This window comes from Scophthalmus maximus, chromosome 15 (assembly GCF_022379125.1).
Source record: "Scophthalmus maximus strain ysfricsl-2021 chromosome 15, ASM2237912v1, whole genome shotgun sequence".
NCBI classification, from domain to species: Eukaryota; Metazoa; Chordata; class Actinopteri; order Pleuronectiformes; family Scophthalmidae; genus Scophthalmus; species Scophthalmus maximus.
The window spans coordinates 13,235,108-13,252,500 of record NC_061529.1 but is presented as its reverse complement, the minus strand read 5'-3'; the positions used below and the strand labels follow the sequence as shown (position 1 = coordinate 13,252,500).

At 43.1% G+C, this 17,393-nt stretch overlaps 1 protein-coding gene across 3 annotated transcripts in view; it reads left to right on the top strand.

Annotated features, from left to right (window-relative positions):
- LOC118285745 (ryanodine receptor 3) overlaps positions 1–17,393 on the top strand; it is a 91,231-nt gene that overhangs the window by 30,933 nt on the left and 42,905 nt on the right. For 2 of the 3 annotated variants that reach the window (XM_047337536.1, XM_047337535.1), the window contains 18 exons: positions 472–636; positions 1,102–1,223; positions 2,094–2,274; positions 3,298–3,433; positions 4,772–4,867; positions 5,172–5,290; positions 6,394–6,527; positions 7,650–7,891; positions 8,246–8,438; positions 10,435–10,651; positions 10,763–10,867; positions 11,119–11,121; positions 13,156–13,259; positions 14,329–14,412; positions 14,520–14,679; positions 15,590–15,737; positions 16,006–16,208; positions 17,022–17,196. In XM_047337536.1, coding sequence (XP_047193492.1) covers positions 472–636; positions 1,102–1,223; positions 2,094–2,274; positions 3,298–3,433; positions 4,772–4,867; positions 5,172–5,290; positions 6,394–6,527; positions 7,650–7,891; positions 8,246–8,438; positions 10,435–10,651; positions 10,763–10,867; positions 11,119–11,121; positions 13,156–13,259; positions 14,329–14,412; positions 14,520–14,679; positions 15,590–15,737; positions 16,006–16,208; positions 17,022–17,196 — 2,587 coding nt within the window. The remainder of the gene's footprint in view (positions 1–471; positions 637–1,101; positions 1,224–2,093; positions 2,275–3,297; positions 3,434–4,771; positions 4,868–5,171; positions 5,291–6,393; positions 6,528–7,649; positions 7,892–8,245; positions 8,439–10,434; positions 10,652–10,762; positions 10,868–11,118; positions 11,122–13,155; positions 13,260–14,328; positions 14,413–14,519; positions 14,680–15,589; positions 15,738–16,005; positions 16,209–17,021; positions 17,197–17,393) is intronic. The other variant, XM_035609536.2, reaches the window with a different exon arrangement.

Genomic DNA, 17,393 nt, shown 5'->3' with positions numbered 1-17,393 from the left:
CACTTCCTAATTAGACACCACTGAGAAGGCGTTACAAAAGCTCTCCTCTCAACCTGTACAAATAACTACACTATCCTTGGACTGGAAAATCTAAAAAATATTAGATTGGATTATTGTTTGATGTGCTCTGGGTAGTGGAGTCTCTTGATATGGCCAAAGATTGTGAGACATTTAGTGACCCTTTCAATGTGAAATTGAAGCAACTATTGTAGAATGTAAGGGAAATCATTCATCAATGGACTCTTTGTGTAGATTATGGGTAACATTCACCCTAATTCCAGCAAAAACACAGTCGTACTGTTTTGGATAGAGTCATAAACAGCCGATGCAGTCGGCATTTGGTTGGCGGTTTGATTTAGAACAGATCTGCATCCAGTACCTCTCTATGTGCACCTGATTGTATTGTAGGAGCGCGCTCAGGCGTGTCACACTGACATCTTTGACATGTTCATTTTCTCCTCCCCTGTGCAGGAGAAGCTGGAGCAGAGCCCCAAGCGGGACATCGAGGGCATGGGGGTGGCGGAGATTAAATACGGGGACTCACTCGGCTTCATCACGCACTTGGCCACGGGACTCTGGCTGTCCTATCAGGCACCTGATGTCAAATCCTCCCGTCTGGGTCCCCTCAAAAGACGAGTGAGTGGAGACATACCCATGCAAGCACACACACCGTCCCGTCTGCTACTTAGAATGCAAAGCATATACAGAAACAAATAAAACCAACTTAACTAATGAAGGAGATTCCCTGAAGCATATAATTATTTTCAAGGTGATTAGTTGATTGAGTTAAGATGAGTGTCTATTAGTGTATCTCTATCACAACTAAATATAAATTTTGTCACTTGGCTATAGAGCGACAGAGTGATGGAGGGGTGTGCGTGACAATGTGTCCTCCATGTAAACACAGCCAGATAGCCTGTAGTGTCAGCACCTGGGTCCCAGACATTATGGCTCAGAGCTGGCTGAGGACGACTCTAGACTTCTTCTCCATTAAATTACTTCCTCTTCCTTTTTTAATCCTTTTCCCACTTTTCCCAATATCGCCTCGTAACAGTGTCTGACACTCATTTTTTCTCTCTCTCCTTGTTTTGACCTGTGAAGGCGTGCCTACATTCTGAAGGTCACATGGATGACGGGCTGACCCTGCAGCGCTGTCAACACGAAGAGTCCCGCGCCGCACGCATCATCCGCAACACCACCCTGCTCTTTAAACGATTCATCAGGTATGATGAATTCCTCCCGGGCATGCCGCAAATTGCTCAATTAAACTAAATTACAGTCCATGTTTGTCTTGAGCCACTTTATTATGGATGATCTGCAAAATGTCCTGTCATCGGTGCTTAGTTACAGAAGCACTACACCCGTATGTGGTGGAGCATAGTAAATACAGATGATAAAACCCCAGAGTCACCTCATCATCAAATTATAGCTGTAATCTGAAAAATCAGACATCTCACACAGTCCACCAATCGTGATGTAACATCCTTCCGGATTGTGAACGCAACCCATCGGAGAGTGAAGCTCTGGCCCTGCGGGTTTTGAGTGAGTGTTTTGCCAAAGTCCCAGACAGCTCACTCAGTGGTCCATTCATGCGTTCCCAAATGGAAAACACTGCAGCGGCGTCACGGCTACGCACGGCAGGCTACGGCAATGAGAGCCGTGGAGCATGTAAGTGGATGCTTCCAGTATTCTTATTTGTTATCAAATGGCCCCGCCGTCCCCTGGGTTGGGTCCCTGGCCCTCGTGGCGGAAACATGTGAGAGTCTGTCAGCCTCCCCCGCGGCTGTGACACATACATCTCCCCGCACCCCTCCCACAAGTACAACAGGAGCTATATTTAGCAGGCCAGCGGAAATCGGCATTTCAGCATGGATGAACCTGTGGGCTAAACATCGTGTTAGTCATCACAGCCTCTCCTCAAGTTTGCTCAGCCTCCCAATGAGAGTGGATTTACCAGGAGTTAAATGTGTTTGTTACAAACAGGAGAATGTCGGAAACCACATATGAACACAAACAACAGCCTGTTACATCTGAATGAAGAGCTTTCTTGCGAGCGTCGATGTCACTGTGCTCATTCTGTCTTCCTCCCCCAGAGACCTGGACTGTCTGGGTGTTAAGAATTGGTCACTGGTCGCCCTGCCTGTCGAGGAGGTGCTCCAAACTCTCAACGACCTCATCACCTATTTCCAGCTCCCTGACGCCGAGCTTGAACACGAGGAGAGGCAGATCAAGCTGCGCTCACTCAAGAACCGACAGAACCTTTTCAAACAGGAAGTGAGTTTCACCATCGAGGAAGTCGCAAGGAAAGAACGGTCCATGAAATGTAATTCAATAATACCGTGAGCTGTTCTGCCATGCAGCAGAATATAAAAATCCCGGAGTGAAAGGCTGTGATTGAGGCAATTTTAGTAAGTGGCCGGACATTGGAGTGAGCCGAGAGCAGCGGCAAAGTTGCGAAAAACAAAAGTATGTGAAACCAATTGGTTCTTTGTGGCGCGTTTCAGTGCCATCTTATTTGGAGGCATCGCATTTGAAGGTGTCAGCAGTTTTCTTGCTATAAGTTTTCCAGAGGCTGGCACTGGTGCACTGAAGTTTTCTGCTAAGCCTCTAGGACTTAAATTGCTTTCATCAATTACAAAATGTCAGCTGCTTTGTGAAGGGGCCCCTATGATGTCAAATATCCACACTCTTCATAACTCTTAACAGGCTAAAAACACTGTGTCACGATATCCTCAGGCCAACTTGCATGAATAAGATTAAGTTAAATTAATTCATGTACTGTTTTTTCCACAAACATCATCATAAAAAAATATGGTTTTAACGTTTCTTAATTATGCTTGTTTCAGCAAATCATCTATCATCATTTATCTGTCTTTTTATGTTAATACACCATAGCACATCTCTATACCACTCCAATATATTACATTTAGAAGGTCAATTTGTCACTGCAGACAGCTGACTCGTGATTTTTTTCCTAACATTATAAATCACCTGCAATTTTCATTTTGTCTTTTTATGCCCGCCGATTAGCATATCTGATCACTATAAACATTTCTCTGTGGTATAAATCACTGTGGCACGTCCACGAAACGGGGGCAGGAGGGAACCACAAGGCTGCTTTTGGGACGGTCAACTAATTTAATACTGCAGAGAAAGATCTAACCGCTCTCATATTTTGACATCTTGACGTTTGATATTATGATGTATTTAATTGTTTAAAATTCCTGTATTCCATATCACTTTTCTTTTCATGTTCATGTATATGAACACATTTATAATAATTTGTGTATTTCCAAGGGCATGCTGACACTGGTGTCCAACTGTATCGACCGACTGAACGTGTACAACAGTGCGGCCCACTTCGGGGAGTGTGCCGGGTCCGAGGCCGGAGCAGCCTGGAAAGACATTCTGAACCTGCTGTATGAGCTGCTAGGTAAGGAGTTAGTCTACACTACACACACACGCACATGCACACGCGCACACACACGCACAGTGTATGTAAGTACAAACACACACTCTAAAGTCCCTACTGTAATCAATCACAGAGACAAGAGTCGTCGGTTGAGGATAGAGTAGCTGCGAGTCCGCTGGTTCAGTGGTGATGAAGAACTGTGCTGACCTGGTATTTACGGACGCCTGAGCCTGGAGGATTGAATTCTGAGGTTGCCAGAATTCAAACAGCCAAACAAATACACACAACACACTCATGAAGACCCAATCTCTAATACTCACACACACTGTTGGGCAAAAGACTTGGTGGCATGTGGCCCGCTGCATACAGAAGAGCTTTCCAGTTCATGTGATGTGCTTCCCAACAAGATCGGTCATCACACATCCCTACACACACACACACACACACACACACACACACACACACACACTATAAGTAGGGTGTCCCCAATTGGCCAGATGGCTTTTTTTTTCCATTGAATGACAATTTTCTCTTTTCTGTACTTGTTTTTGCTGTGTTTTTATGTTCCCACATGTCATCAGTTTCGCCTTTCCTAACTCGCTTTAACCTCTTGCACTGCTGGCATATGCTCTTGTCAGATAAAGACCTATCTCCCTAAAAAAACCTGGCAGAGAACAACATATATATTATTTTTCCCCCCTCTCCTTCCCTGTCTAAAATCCTGCTGTCTTGCATCTGATAAACAACGTTTGGCTTGAACATGTCCGTCCGTGCATCGTTGTGGCATAAAAGATGCACTTGTGAGCAGAAGAATAGCGCGCAGGCGGGTGTTTATTGTCCGATTTTGGATATGTCCCATTCTTAAGGAGATAATGTGGATAGCCTTTATGTAAAGTTTATCTGCCTGCCATGCTGAAGCCATGTTGCCCTCCAAGTGTGTCCTTCTCCTTCTTATTTACACTGATTTCACCTCCTGGCTCACATTAGAGTTCCAGCCACGTCTCTCCCTCCTCCACACATACGCTCCGGCAAAGCGCTAAGTGGATTTGGGATGCCTCCCTCCTTTCTTCGCTGTCTGCCTGTGACCCTGTCTTTTGTGCTAGGACATATGTGGGTGTGTTCGTCTGCTTGTGTTTATGTATTTTCTTTCCTTGTGCCTCCCTCTGTCTTAGGCATCTTCCAAATGAATATGTCAAGGGTGCCTTTTTCGTGGCTAGGGTGTGCATTTAAGGTGTCCACCCTTGGGTGATGTCGGCTGCTGTGTGCAGAAAGATTTGAAGGGGATCCATCAAGATATGAGTGTCTTGATGGTCTTTGCCACAAAATTTGAGTCATGCACACTTTCCTTCTGTCCTTCAGCGGCGCTAATCCGAGGGAACAGGAACAACTGCACCCAGTTCTCCAACAACCTTGACTGGCTGGTGAGCAAGCTGGAGAGACTGGAGTCGTCTTCAGGTACGCTCATTATCCATCTTCACACACACTGAGCCTCCAGTAAGACATTACTGGCATTACGAGGGGTTATGATGCATCACAAAACTATCAAGATCCACTGATGACAATCCAGCTCTCCTCAACACAGTCACAAGTCCCAGAGATGTAAAAAATGTATAGGTATCTCTACTGTTGAGATGTATAGTGAGAATGTACCAGCAGCACTCAGTGTTCCCTGTTGATCTACTCATCTTTGATGAGTGTCCTCTGTTGTGTCTTTTTCCTCTGCGGGTGTTAACTAATTGATGAAATTGCGGCTGTGCAGGCATCCTGGAAGTACTGCACTGCATCTTAATCGAGAGCCCCGAGGCCCTCAACATAATCCAGAGAGGACACATCAAGTCCATAATATCGCTGCTCTACAAGCACGGACGTAACCACAAGGTGAGCATCAAGTAGTGCTCCTGCAGTCAAGTGTTAATGCAGGGTGCCATCTCTGCTGTGATACTGAACAGTGACGCATCTGGGAAACCACTTTTGCTTATAATGTTGTTTGAGCCACCAGGACACTGTTGTACAATGCAAAGAAAACATGTTTTTGTAAAAACAAGGTTGATACCATACGAACTTGTGGCTTCTACAGGTGCATATGCCATCATTTCCCAATCTCGTGGTAAGTCTACCTTGGGTGGTTACCACATTATGGCTAATGATCAAAATGTTAATGGAGAATATGAATATGGGATATTCACTTCTGGAACCTTACTGTTGAGCTGTATTACTTGAAGGTGAGCGTGCTATAAGCCAATGCTGTCAGAAACTTTTAGTCAAGCAAAAAAACATTTACACAAACTGTTTATCTTGTATCGCGTCATCTCCGGGTCTTTCCTCATTAGGCTCACCAAGGCGGTTCACCGGATGCAAAGTCATTTCCATAACAGTTCCCTTTGGGCCTCTTTGTCACTGCTACTTCTCTTTATCTATTAATCTGTTGTACTTACCTTCTATCAGCATACAAACTCACATCCTTGACAGAGGCTTCCTGGGGGTTTGGTTGCAGTGCATCCCCATCATGAATCAATACGCTTAACAGTGAAATGAGATCAGGGGCAGGCAGTAAGCGAGGCCTGGGTCATAAATCAGCTTAAATGTATCATTTTGCCATGGAAGCAGGAGAGAAGGGCCAATGATAAAGCGAAGGTGCTCTGGCCTGTCACCCTTGGCTGAGCTTTCCAGCCCATTCATTTCTATGGCTTTGTTAACCCTAGCGTCAAAGGGATATTATTGGACATGTTTTTGCCCCCAATAAGCATCTCGGCGTAATTATGCAGTTGTTGCATGAAAAGAGGCCGTCCCTAAAGCAGCAACCTGGACAGTGATTGGGGACAAAGGTAATTAGTCATTTCTGAAAGGGCATTGATTCATTTTCAGGGGTTCAATGGGGAAAATGAGGTCGGCATGTGATCAGTAATGGGTATGGGCTTGCTATTGTTGTGCTCTTCCTCTCAATATACTGTACTGTATTGTTGCATATTGTCCTTTTTTAGATTCTGGATGTGCTCTGCTCGCTGTGTGTGTGTAACGGCGTAGCTGTGCGGACCAATCAGAACCTCATCTGTGATCACTTGCTGCCCAAGAGAGATCTGCTGCTGCAGACCCAGCTGGTTAATGATGTCCAGAGGTTAGAAAGCCATCCAGCAGACCAGGCATTCTTTGAACACTGTGCTCCTCTGATATTTACATTTTCAGTTATTCATTGACATTTTAAAACTACACTCAAATAACAAAAAAAGTTAGGGTCTAATTTGAAGAAATACTAAATCATTAAAGGACTAGTCTGTGATTGGTGTACAAGGCAATTTCATCAGGCGTCCAATTTCTTATCTTCTTATCTACTAGTTTAGTAGTAGTAGTAATAAATTACTATATTTGGTTGCACCATTAACTTAAGGAATGTCTTGGTTAAGGCAAATCAAATGTGACCACCAATATAAAAAAATATGAAATCACTGTCGTAGTTATCTATGCAACAGTTGTACCTCAGGAGTTTGGGGTGTTAATATTTCGTAACAAGTAATTTCTATTTAAGAACTAGTTCATGTTGTGCTAAGCATTTTAATTTAGTGATGTATAAATCTCTCACATTAGATCTAAGGGCTAAGTTTGAATTTACAAACAGCTGCAGAGCCCCATGAGTGTACATTCATCTTTCCCACCTTTGGACCGTGTAATTAAGTGTGCGATGTACACATCTAAAACTAAGTCATGTGCACCCTGTACACTTAACAACATGGTCTGCAAATTGGAAAGTGGAGAGTGTACGCCCAACCATGATATGATCGGTCGTGTAATGAAGCTCTATATACCGAGACTGCACTGTGCCTTTAAATCTCACATTATGCCCTATTATGGTTCAACCTTTAATCTCTGCACAGCGAGAAGAAACATTTTGGTGATGGTTAGATGATTTTTGACTCGGTCTCGATCCCAAATCTCATTAAATCTTCATGGTCGACTTCACCCATTGTAAATCCCTTTGGACAAAAGCGTCAGCTAAATTAATGTAATTTAAAAATTGTTTTCTTTGTCACAAACGGAGTGAACTGCTTTGCTCTGCCTTGGTTCATAGCAATGAGAACTTTCTTAACAAAATACTGTAGAAGTAAATTGAATGATCTTATCCCGAGGGCAGGCTATTTCATTAGGTTAAAGAAAAAAACCTCACATATTACAACTGAATCTGAGTATATCTCATGTTGCTCTGAGGGACATCTAATGATTTTGTGTTTCACTTCATTGCCAGTATGAGGCCGAACATCTTCCTGGGGGTGAGCGAGGGCTCAGCTCAGTATAAGAAGTGGTACTATGAGCTGATGATTGACCAGGTGGACCACTTTGTGACCAGCGAGCCCTCCCACCTGAGAGTGGGCTGGGCCAACACCAAAGGATACGCACCGTACCCCGGAGGGGGAGAGGGTTGGGGCGGCAATGGAGTTGGAGACGACCTCTACTCGTTTGGTTTTGATGGACTCCACCTCTGGTCAGGTCAGTGTGTGTGTGTGTGTGTGTGTGTGTGTGTTTGTGTGTGTGTGTGTGTGAGTGTGAGAAAACATTATAAGCTAAGGTATTAAAGATGATTGGTAGCTCTGGGCTGTAGCCAGAATGCGTCTAGACAGAATCGGTACCCTGCAGGGAAGATCTTGTTGCCCAGAGTGTGTTCAACTGTGTGTACAAGTGTGTGTTTGTGTGAGTGAGTGAGTGAGTGAGTGAGTGAGTGAGTGAGTGAGTGAGTGAGTGAGTGAGTGAGTGAGTGAGTGAGTGAGTGAGTGAGTGAGTGAGAGACGTGATCTCTGCCAGCTTCACTCACTGGGTCAAATTTCACATGTGTGCCCTTAACAGGTCGTATCCCGCGGGCGGTTGCATCCTTGAACCAGCACATCCTGACCTCAGAGGATGTGGTGAGCTGCTGCCTGGACCTGGGAGCACCCAGCATCTCTTTCAGAATCAACGGACAGCCCGTCCAGGGCATGTTCGAGAACTTCAATACAGATGGTCTCTTCTTCCCCGTCGTCAGCTTCTCGGCAGGGGTCAAGTGAGTGTTTATTTGTTACTCCTGTGTGTCCTCTATGGTGAAAGAGCTACCCACCCAAGCACAGACGAGATAGACAAACAGAAGCGAAAAAAAGAAGGAAAAAAAAATATATATCCTACATTCACACAAACACTGCCTTGATATCTGTCTAATCCACCTGCGCCTTCTAGTCCAAATGCATAAATCCTCAAGGCCTTGCGATTGGACACAGGTATAGTAGGCTGGCTTCACATTCCTCCCTGTTGCCATGGTGATCACAGATAGTGTGATTGACAAGACTTTAAAATGGAATTTCAGGCTCCGGCAGTTTTCCCATGATTCAGTGATTGACTCTGACTTTGTAAAGCAAAGCAGCATTTTGTAATAACAGCTTTCACTCTTTAAAGCCCAGAGACACTTGACACAGAGAGACCAGTCGGATTTTGTTTGGTCATGTAAGCCACCGGACAGTGAATTCAATTCTTACTACCTGACGGAAATGAATTATCGAACAGTAAAAAACACACCTGATAGAGTAGTAGCAGTAGAGAGAAAGGTTTCCTCAGAGCAACACGTTGTTTTCTCCCCTCCAAACAAACATTGTGGAGTTAGTTTATCGGCTTTTTTTATCGGCTTTGTTTTTCATTTATATGGGGGAAGAGTAATTACAGCTGTGCAATTACTTTTCTCTTTCACATCTTCTCTTCTACAAATGATGTCACGTTTATGGCCTTGTTCTCCTGCAGGATATATGACTTACAGAATAAAAATTGCATTCTGCCATTTTTTTCCTCAGCCACTGTAGTCCAGAGGTTAAAGATGGTGCTTGCGTCATTCTGCTCTTCTTTTCATCTCTCCCTTTTTTCTCCCACATTGGTTATTTCCCAATTCCACGGCCCTGCCATCTTTGTCTCCTCTGACTCCGCTGTGGGCGTACAAGGATAACCATACACCTCCTTCAATATCCATGGAGTTACCATGAGCTTATTTTCGTCTCCGTGTTCTTGATTCATTTATTTTTGGGTTGTATTATTTAATTATATTTAACTGATACCTACATGGAAGTAACTTAGGGTTCTTGACTCTACTCTTGTTCATCGTCTCTTAATTGTCAACATAAAACAAGAGGCCGAGGATTAAGTAATAAGTAGGACCAGTAAAACTAAACCTAATTCTGCACCCATCCAAAACAATATGTATTACATACAATATGTCATTTATACAGCTCAATTACATAACATGAATGATTATTCCATATGGGCTACATTATCATTCATTAGTGAGTAGGAAGAATTACACAAACACACAAACCAAAAAGTACCCCATCATACTTTTTAAGTCCTTGAAACGCCTTCAAATTAAGTAAAGATCTTTAAGTAGTATTAAGTATTAAAATATCTTCAGTCACTATAGAGGTGTCATTCTGTATACATGTCCATCATTTGATTTACATATAACATGAATATGACTTTCAGAATTTCATATAGACAGTGCCACCTTATAACCACTCCAACGCTCTTATATTCAAAACTGACCCAGCGCACAGGTTGAAAATCTCTGTGGAGATAAAAGTGCCTAAAAATGACAGCCACACACATCTTCACTGCTCAATAATTGAGGGCTGCAGTCAGACTGGGCCTGTTTGCGTCACCACTACTACTCGAGTAGCTATTTTTGGCAGCCTCAGGAGCGTCTCTTCACAGTGACGACCTGAGACGTTTTTAGGTCTTTTTTTGTAGTCTCAGAGCTTAACTTGTTCCTGTTATAGCAGAGGCTGGAACTGATTGAAGTGGATTAAGAGGAGGAAAAAGTAGTTACGTTTAGCTGCAAGGTCGGTTTTATTTCCACTGGCTGCTGCTTTCATTAATAGCTGTCTTATTATCGATTATAATTAAATATATAATTTATATTGGCACCACACTCTTTCCTCCCACGAATTAACTTTTTTTTCCTACAGCAATTTTTTATGTAGAGTAATAGAATAAGGCAACAGACGACCATGATTTTATCTTCTTAGGGTGCGTTTCCTGTTGGGCGGTCGACATGGCGACTTCAAGTTCCTGCCTCCATCGAGTTATGCTCCATGTTACGAGGCTCTGCTGCCAAAAGAGAAGATGAAGGTGGAGCCGGTGAAAGAGTACAAGAGGGATGTGGACGGAGTCAGAGACCTGCTGGGCACCACCCAGTTCATGTCACAAGCCTCCTTCATCCCCACCCCAGTGGAAACCAGCCAGGTAAGATAACAGGAGTAGAGCAGATTGATGATCACTCAGGTAAAACAAGGTAAGTCAGCGATTGACTGTTTCACTTGAACATTCAGATTAATGCTTTACTTGTTTCCACAGATTGTGATGCCACCTCATTTGGAGAAGGTCCGGGACAAGCTCGCTGAGAACATTCATGAACTGTGGGGCATGAATAAGATTGAGCTCGGTTGGTCTTACGGCAAGGTGAGAAATATGCAGATTGTTCCTTTAGCTTATGTAATTCTCTTACAACAAGATCATCACTCTGGATCTAAGTAAAAAGCATACATGTTTGTGGAGAACTAAGCACCACAATTATACATTTTCTAAATAAATTTAAGATTAAAAACCAGCTTGAAATGCATTAGTCGTAAGTAGTGTTAGAATATAACCATCACAAAAGCTTGTACGTCATCTTGCTTTCTCTTTTATAATTTGCGGTTCACACCAAAAAGAGGGTAAGTGGAAAGAACACTCATTTTCCATGTTCAATGCTTTTCATACCATTCATTTACATGCTCCATCGCAGTTTGTTTGTAGGTAGCAGAGTCATTGTGTTTGTGGTTTAGTATACAATAAGTCATAAATTACAAAGTATTGTTTCACCCAAGGGCAGAACAGGATGTTTTGGCAATTTCAGCCCAGCAATAAACAAAGAGAAAAGCCTTTATATTAATTGTTTGCATTTAGTTTTTCAGATTCTTTAAAGACTGTAATCGAAATATAAACCCAAAGGGTATGTACCCGCCATCAAAATTCAAAACACAGGATAAGAACGTGCCGTCACTCTTGAGCAGATTGACATATTGTCAGTAGATAGCACACCTAAATCTCAGTTATTATTGTTTCTAATGCACGTGAAGCCAAAAAAAAAAGATGTCCAGGTTATACTTTATCACCCCACCAGCACCTCTAAAGCGCATCGATTAACACATTGAATCAATTTGTTAATCTTTACAAAAACCAAAGTGTGTTTTCAGGAGAGTTATACAGTATTCTAGACTTTTGCCTGTTCTTCGTACCACTGTGCGCTAACTAGAGGAAGGAGACACTTAGTTGAGATAAGGAAGACTAACCTGCCTCTTTCCAAAGTTCAAAAGTATAAGTTTCAGTTTGTGTACAGATCAAAAAAAACCCACATACGATGTGTTAATTTGCGAGCTTCTGAGGTGTTTGCGGGTCTTTTTCTTTTAACTATAGACTGATGCTGCGTTCCCTCCGGTTAATCGAACTGATAACCCGACTTCCGAGTTCCCAGGTATAATGGAACGCAGCATCATGAATTTTTTTCTGCTTTTCAGTCAAGCTAAGCTAAGCTTATTGTTCCCTTTTCTAAGACTTGGCAAGAACACATAGTGTTCACAATTTTCATCGTGAAAAATATTGATAAGTTGAACTTTTTGTCTGCACAAGACTCTGTCTTTGTTTACTGTATATTGGCTAAAAGATAACGCCAAAGTGACCTGTTTTGCCCATGAAGGAACAGATACCATAAGCAAAAATATGGAACACAGCTCTTATGTCTATAATACAAACAGAGATATGAGAATCCTCCCTCTATTACTAAAACCACTAGCTTTTACACAGGCCTTCGCTTTGTCCTGCACATCAGCAGAACCGTTAATTTAGCATGAAGATCTGTTAAGTGTGAGAGCTGCTTAAGAAATTTGAATCTTTTGCTGTCGAGACGTTTTCCTTCTTAAGCCGAGGGGGGTCAAAGCACTAACGGTATGTCAAATAGTGGTAAAACTTGTCAAGAGCAAGCCAAGGTGCACTTATGTGATATTGGATGTGGTTCCGCAGCGGCTTATTCTGTGCTCTGTTTAATTACAGCAGCATTCACTGTAGTTGTCCTACGGCAGAGAGAATCAAATAAAAGTATTGTCTGTTATTTAGTCATGGTTGCATATAAATACATTTTCCACATGTTGTTTGTTGCAAAAATGTGACTCTGTGAGAGGAAGGACTGCCAGAGAAGAGATTTCCCGTAGAGTTCTTGTACTATTCACAAAAGAGCTGGCTGGTGTTCATTGGACCTACACACAGAGCTGCATATCTGTACATAGCCCTGCATGTTTTCTTGGGAAACATCCACCATTGCCATGCCGCCTCCTCTGAGCAGCGTTGCCAAAGGATTATTTGGCGTACAGTGCAGCCTCGAGAGCGAGAGAGACGTGACACCTCTCACTTAGTATTCCAGTTGTGCACCTTTCTATCTCCTCCAAGAAAACATGCTCCCTCGTTCCTCCTCCATGACATGTTCACTAGAGTAGACTGTCTTATCACCGCAATCGGTAGCACCCTGTACTCAGACCGCATTTCCATTCCCTTGTTAGTTCACAATGACACTGACCTACAAGGCTGTGGATTTCATGTGCATATATTTAGTGAACTTTCCCACATGGTGTACGTGGATCCGCCGGAGAGCGACGTCGAAGGTTACAGAGAAAAAGTTCATATGCTATTTCGGTGACCGTTCTTTCTCCTCACAGATAAGGGACGACAATAAGCGGCAGCATCCATGCCTGGTGGACTTCTCCAAGCTGCCAGAGACGGAAAAGAACTACAATTTGCAGATGTCAACAGAAACTCTGAAGTATGTTGAACGTTATGGATCGATCTTCTCCTGGATGGAGTCAAATACGGAAGCAGACAGATTAATTACACAAAGGTTGTTCTGTTGCACTTAAAAGACTGTGTATGATGAACTGATTGGGAGCGTCGTTTACATGAGCAGAGGTTGATATAAACGCTAGTTAAGACTCGCTCAACCTAACGTACAATTACACAAACGGATATTTACACCCTATAGGAACAGCGGCAGCATACAGTTACTTTCAGGGTTTGCAGCACAGCGGCAGTGTGAGGCGGATCCCTGCTGTAACTGACTACACCGCCATGATTAAAAAGGGTGTGTTGGATTTATGTTCCCCTGAGAGGAGCATGCCAAGTGTGGCGGCAGGGCCAAGTGTGCCTGAACTCGCTTGCATGCATTGCTTAATTTTTTTCTTTGATGTTTTATTTAGCAGCGGGCTTTATTATGTGTAACCACTGTTTGTTTAATGGAGTACTATTGATTTCCAGTGTGGGATAATACCCCGGTCTCTAATATCCTGTGTATTTGTGAAACATTGTGGAGTTTAATTCAGGAATCGCTAATGGATTTGCATTCGCAATGCTTTTCCACTTTCACTGTTGCGCCACCCAACAGGTCTCACCCACAGACCGAGATCCTTTTCCGCGTGTCTGTGCCCTAACCAACATTTGGTCCCAGGGAGACCAATTACAATCGCTTTACATGAAATGCTCTATGCGATAAAGGAGAATGCTGAGGTTTGCTGGGATTAATCTTGATTGGCCGCGTCGGAAGACACGCCCATGACACTGACGGGTTCCTGAGCGACATCAAACTCATTTTTACTGCCACTTTGTCCTCTCGCAAGGTGTGAAGGAAATTTGTCGAATGCACTTCCCACCCACGACATTCCTCTGGGGATCCTTTGGCTTTTTTCTCCTGACAAATGAGGACATGCACAGTTTAATCCATTGCTGCTCCAAATGAACACTCCCAGCCCCCTCTATTTCATCTACATGTACTGTCAAATTAAAAGTAATGTGAATTAAGCACATTCTGTACTGTATGCTGTTTTCTTTCTTCCCCACAGGACCCTGTTGGCATTGGGCTGTCGTGTAGTTCAGGTTAATCCAAATGCCGAGGACTCCCTCAAGAAGATAAAACTCCCTAAGAAGTAAGATTGCTTATTATTTACTGTGTGCATTTCCCTCAGAATGCACATTTCTTATCTAAATGTTACTCAGTTCAGATGTCTGTCAGAAAGCTTTTTTCTTCCTGTAGCTACATGATGTCCAACGGATATAAGCCAACACCCCTGGACCTGTCCGACATCAAACTGACTCCAGGTCAGGAGCTGCTGGTGGACAAACTGGCTGAAAATGCGCACAACGTGTGGGCCAAGGACCGGATCAAACAGGGATGGACCTACGGCATTCAACAGGTACGCTGGTGTGTTCATGCGAAATTAAGGAAACAAGCCCATTTTTCTCAATAGGGAATAATTTATCCTCTCTGTCTCCTGTCTCCAGCCTTGCTGCTGTCTTTTCAATGTATTTCGTTTCTCATTAATGATTCACGAATCTACCTCCCACACTATCTATACCTTACCAGTGAACATGTTTGCGTGGTCTGAGGGAGAGACATTTCCTCGCAATAAATCACGACGCAATACGCAGCAGGATACACTGCGGTAAAGGGCAACGAGCCACAGAACTTATTGTACAGAGCATATTAGGTACAGATCGCATCTACTCCCAACAAAAGCAAAAACTGTATAGACTCTAGTCTAGTTCCTCAGATGTTCCTCTGATGTTTAGTGCATTTCTGCTAATCTTGCCGTGAAAATGGATGCGACAGATTCTCCTCAAAAGATAGATTTTCCTCAGCTTCAACGCCATTAAAATTATACATTTAAATTCAGTATGAAAGAAAAGTTCATAACACCTGTATTGGAGAAAAAAATATGGTTGATGCCTTTTACTTTAAAGCTTGCATAGATAAAGAAATGAGAAATCTTGCTAAATATTACCAAGTACAAGCTTAGGTGAGTAAATACTCATCCATCTACCCTATTTTAGAAAAGTATTTTAAATTGGTATTAATATGATACCTCCCTGTTTTCTTCATGGCCCCCAGTGGGATTACTCTGAGATGGGAAATGACTCAGGAAATTGATGAGCAAAGCCAATGAATGGCCAATTAACTTCTAGTTTACTAGACTGAGAGCACATTCCTGGTAAATGTGCAACAGTTGTACGACTGAGCTGACAGTTGATGAAATAAGCAGAGATGGTCGGAGGGAGTGGGTTTGCTGCAAAGGAAATTCCTCGGATTGCCTCCTCTCCCTGCAGGATCTGAAGAGTAAGCGTAACCCTCGCCTGGTTCTCTACGTTCTGCTGGATGAGCGCACCAAGAAGTCGAACAGGGACAGCCTGCGGGAGGCTATCCGCACTCTGATTGGCTACGGATACAACATTGAGCCCTCAGACCAGGAAGGCGGTCAGTTTCACTCATGCATGTATGCCTATAAAAATACACAGACATTCAAATACATAGAAGTAGACAAAATGCTTGTTAGATAGAATGGGGCGAAATTTTTCGTCCTGACAAGTGTGACTTAATTTTCTAGTCCAGATAATGGATTCCCCCCCACACTATTCCAGCCTACAGAGAAAAAGATTCTGAAATGATTGCCTTGAACTACAGCCGGTAATTGCAATCATTGGTTCCATTATTGGTTTCGGTGGTTATTCTCTCCACCCTGTAGGACAAGTGGCCGAGCGACTCAGCATCGACAAGATCCGCTTTTTCAGAGTGGAGAGGACGTACTCGGTGACGACCGGCAAATGGTACTTTGAATTTGAGGCCGTGACAGGAGGAGACATGAGAGTGGGCTGGGCCAGACCTGGCTGTAAGCCAGACGTGGAACTTGGCACAGATGAGCTTGCTTTCGTCTTTGATGGATACAGGGTAAGCTTATACACAAGCTAACCTATCTAATGTCAATACATTTATCTGCATTCCATTACAGTGCACTGCAGTGCTGTTGAATCAAGTGTCATTTTCTATGTACTGCTGAACTGACTTTTACTGTATAAAACTTGAACTTTACAGATAAGACTAAAACAAGTGGAACCTACGACGGTGTATTAGGGCCATTGTAGAAAAAAAACAAATAATGGAGCCGGGGTAGGGGCATAATATTCCGAGAAAAAAACCTGAATTTCTGACATCTACTACATTTACAACTAATACATTTACAAGAACAACTCTGAAAAATTGTGTTTTTATTTTTTAAGGAACTATCGCTTCTGGATCAGTTTTCAGAAACCTCAGTTCCCCAGGACTGGACATTTCCCTGAGCTGCTGTCAATAAAATAAATCATATTCTTGACATCAAAATAATGAGCGAAGTTTAAAAAGATGATGATGACGTCATTGCATAATAATTAGCCATGTGGATTTACCTTCGGTAGAGACGGGGGCTGTTTTTTTTGCGCCAGCAGCTACACTTTTGCCAAATTCCAAGATTTGTGGCAAACTAAGAAAAACAGTTTGTAGCCATTCTCTATTTGCAGAGTAGCACGCTGTGTTTGTGTCGTACAGCAGCAGAAGTGAATGAGAGACTGCATGTGGATTAAATATCGCTTTTACACAAAGTATAATTGGATTAGGTCATCCACTGCAGACATAGTACACCGAGCAGCAGTGTCTGTGGAGATCCTGTCAACTATATGCTATAATCTATTTCTGAGTGTCTTATATGCGCTCTGTTGTACATAGGGCCATTGTCTGAACATGGGCAGCCGCTTGTTCGGGCGGTGCTGGCATGCTGGGGATGTGGTCGGCTGTATGATCAACATGGAGGACAAGTCCATGATCTTCACGCTTAATGGAGAGATCCTCATCACCACCAAGGGCTCTGAACTCTGCTTCACTGACTTTGAAACGGAGGATGGTGAGATAACGTGGCGTGTGTGTGTGTGTGTGTGTGTGTGTGTGTGTGTGTGTAGAAGTGGGTATGATGTGTGCGGTAAGGTTACAGAGCCAGTTTCAGAAGCTGAAGGTCAGGAAGTGTGTGACTGATAAGGTGATTGGAGAATGAGTTGTTGGCCTTATGTACTCGGCCTCCTCCACTTATCTTTTTATAAAGCC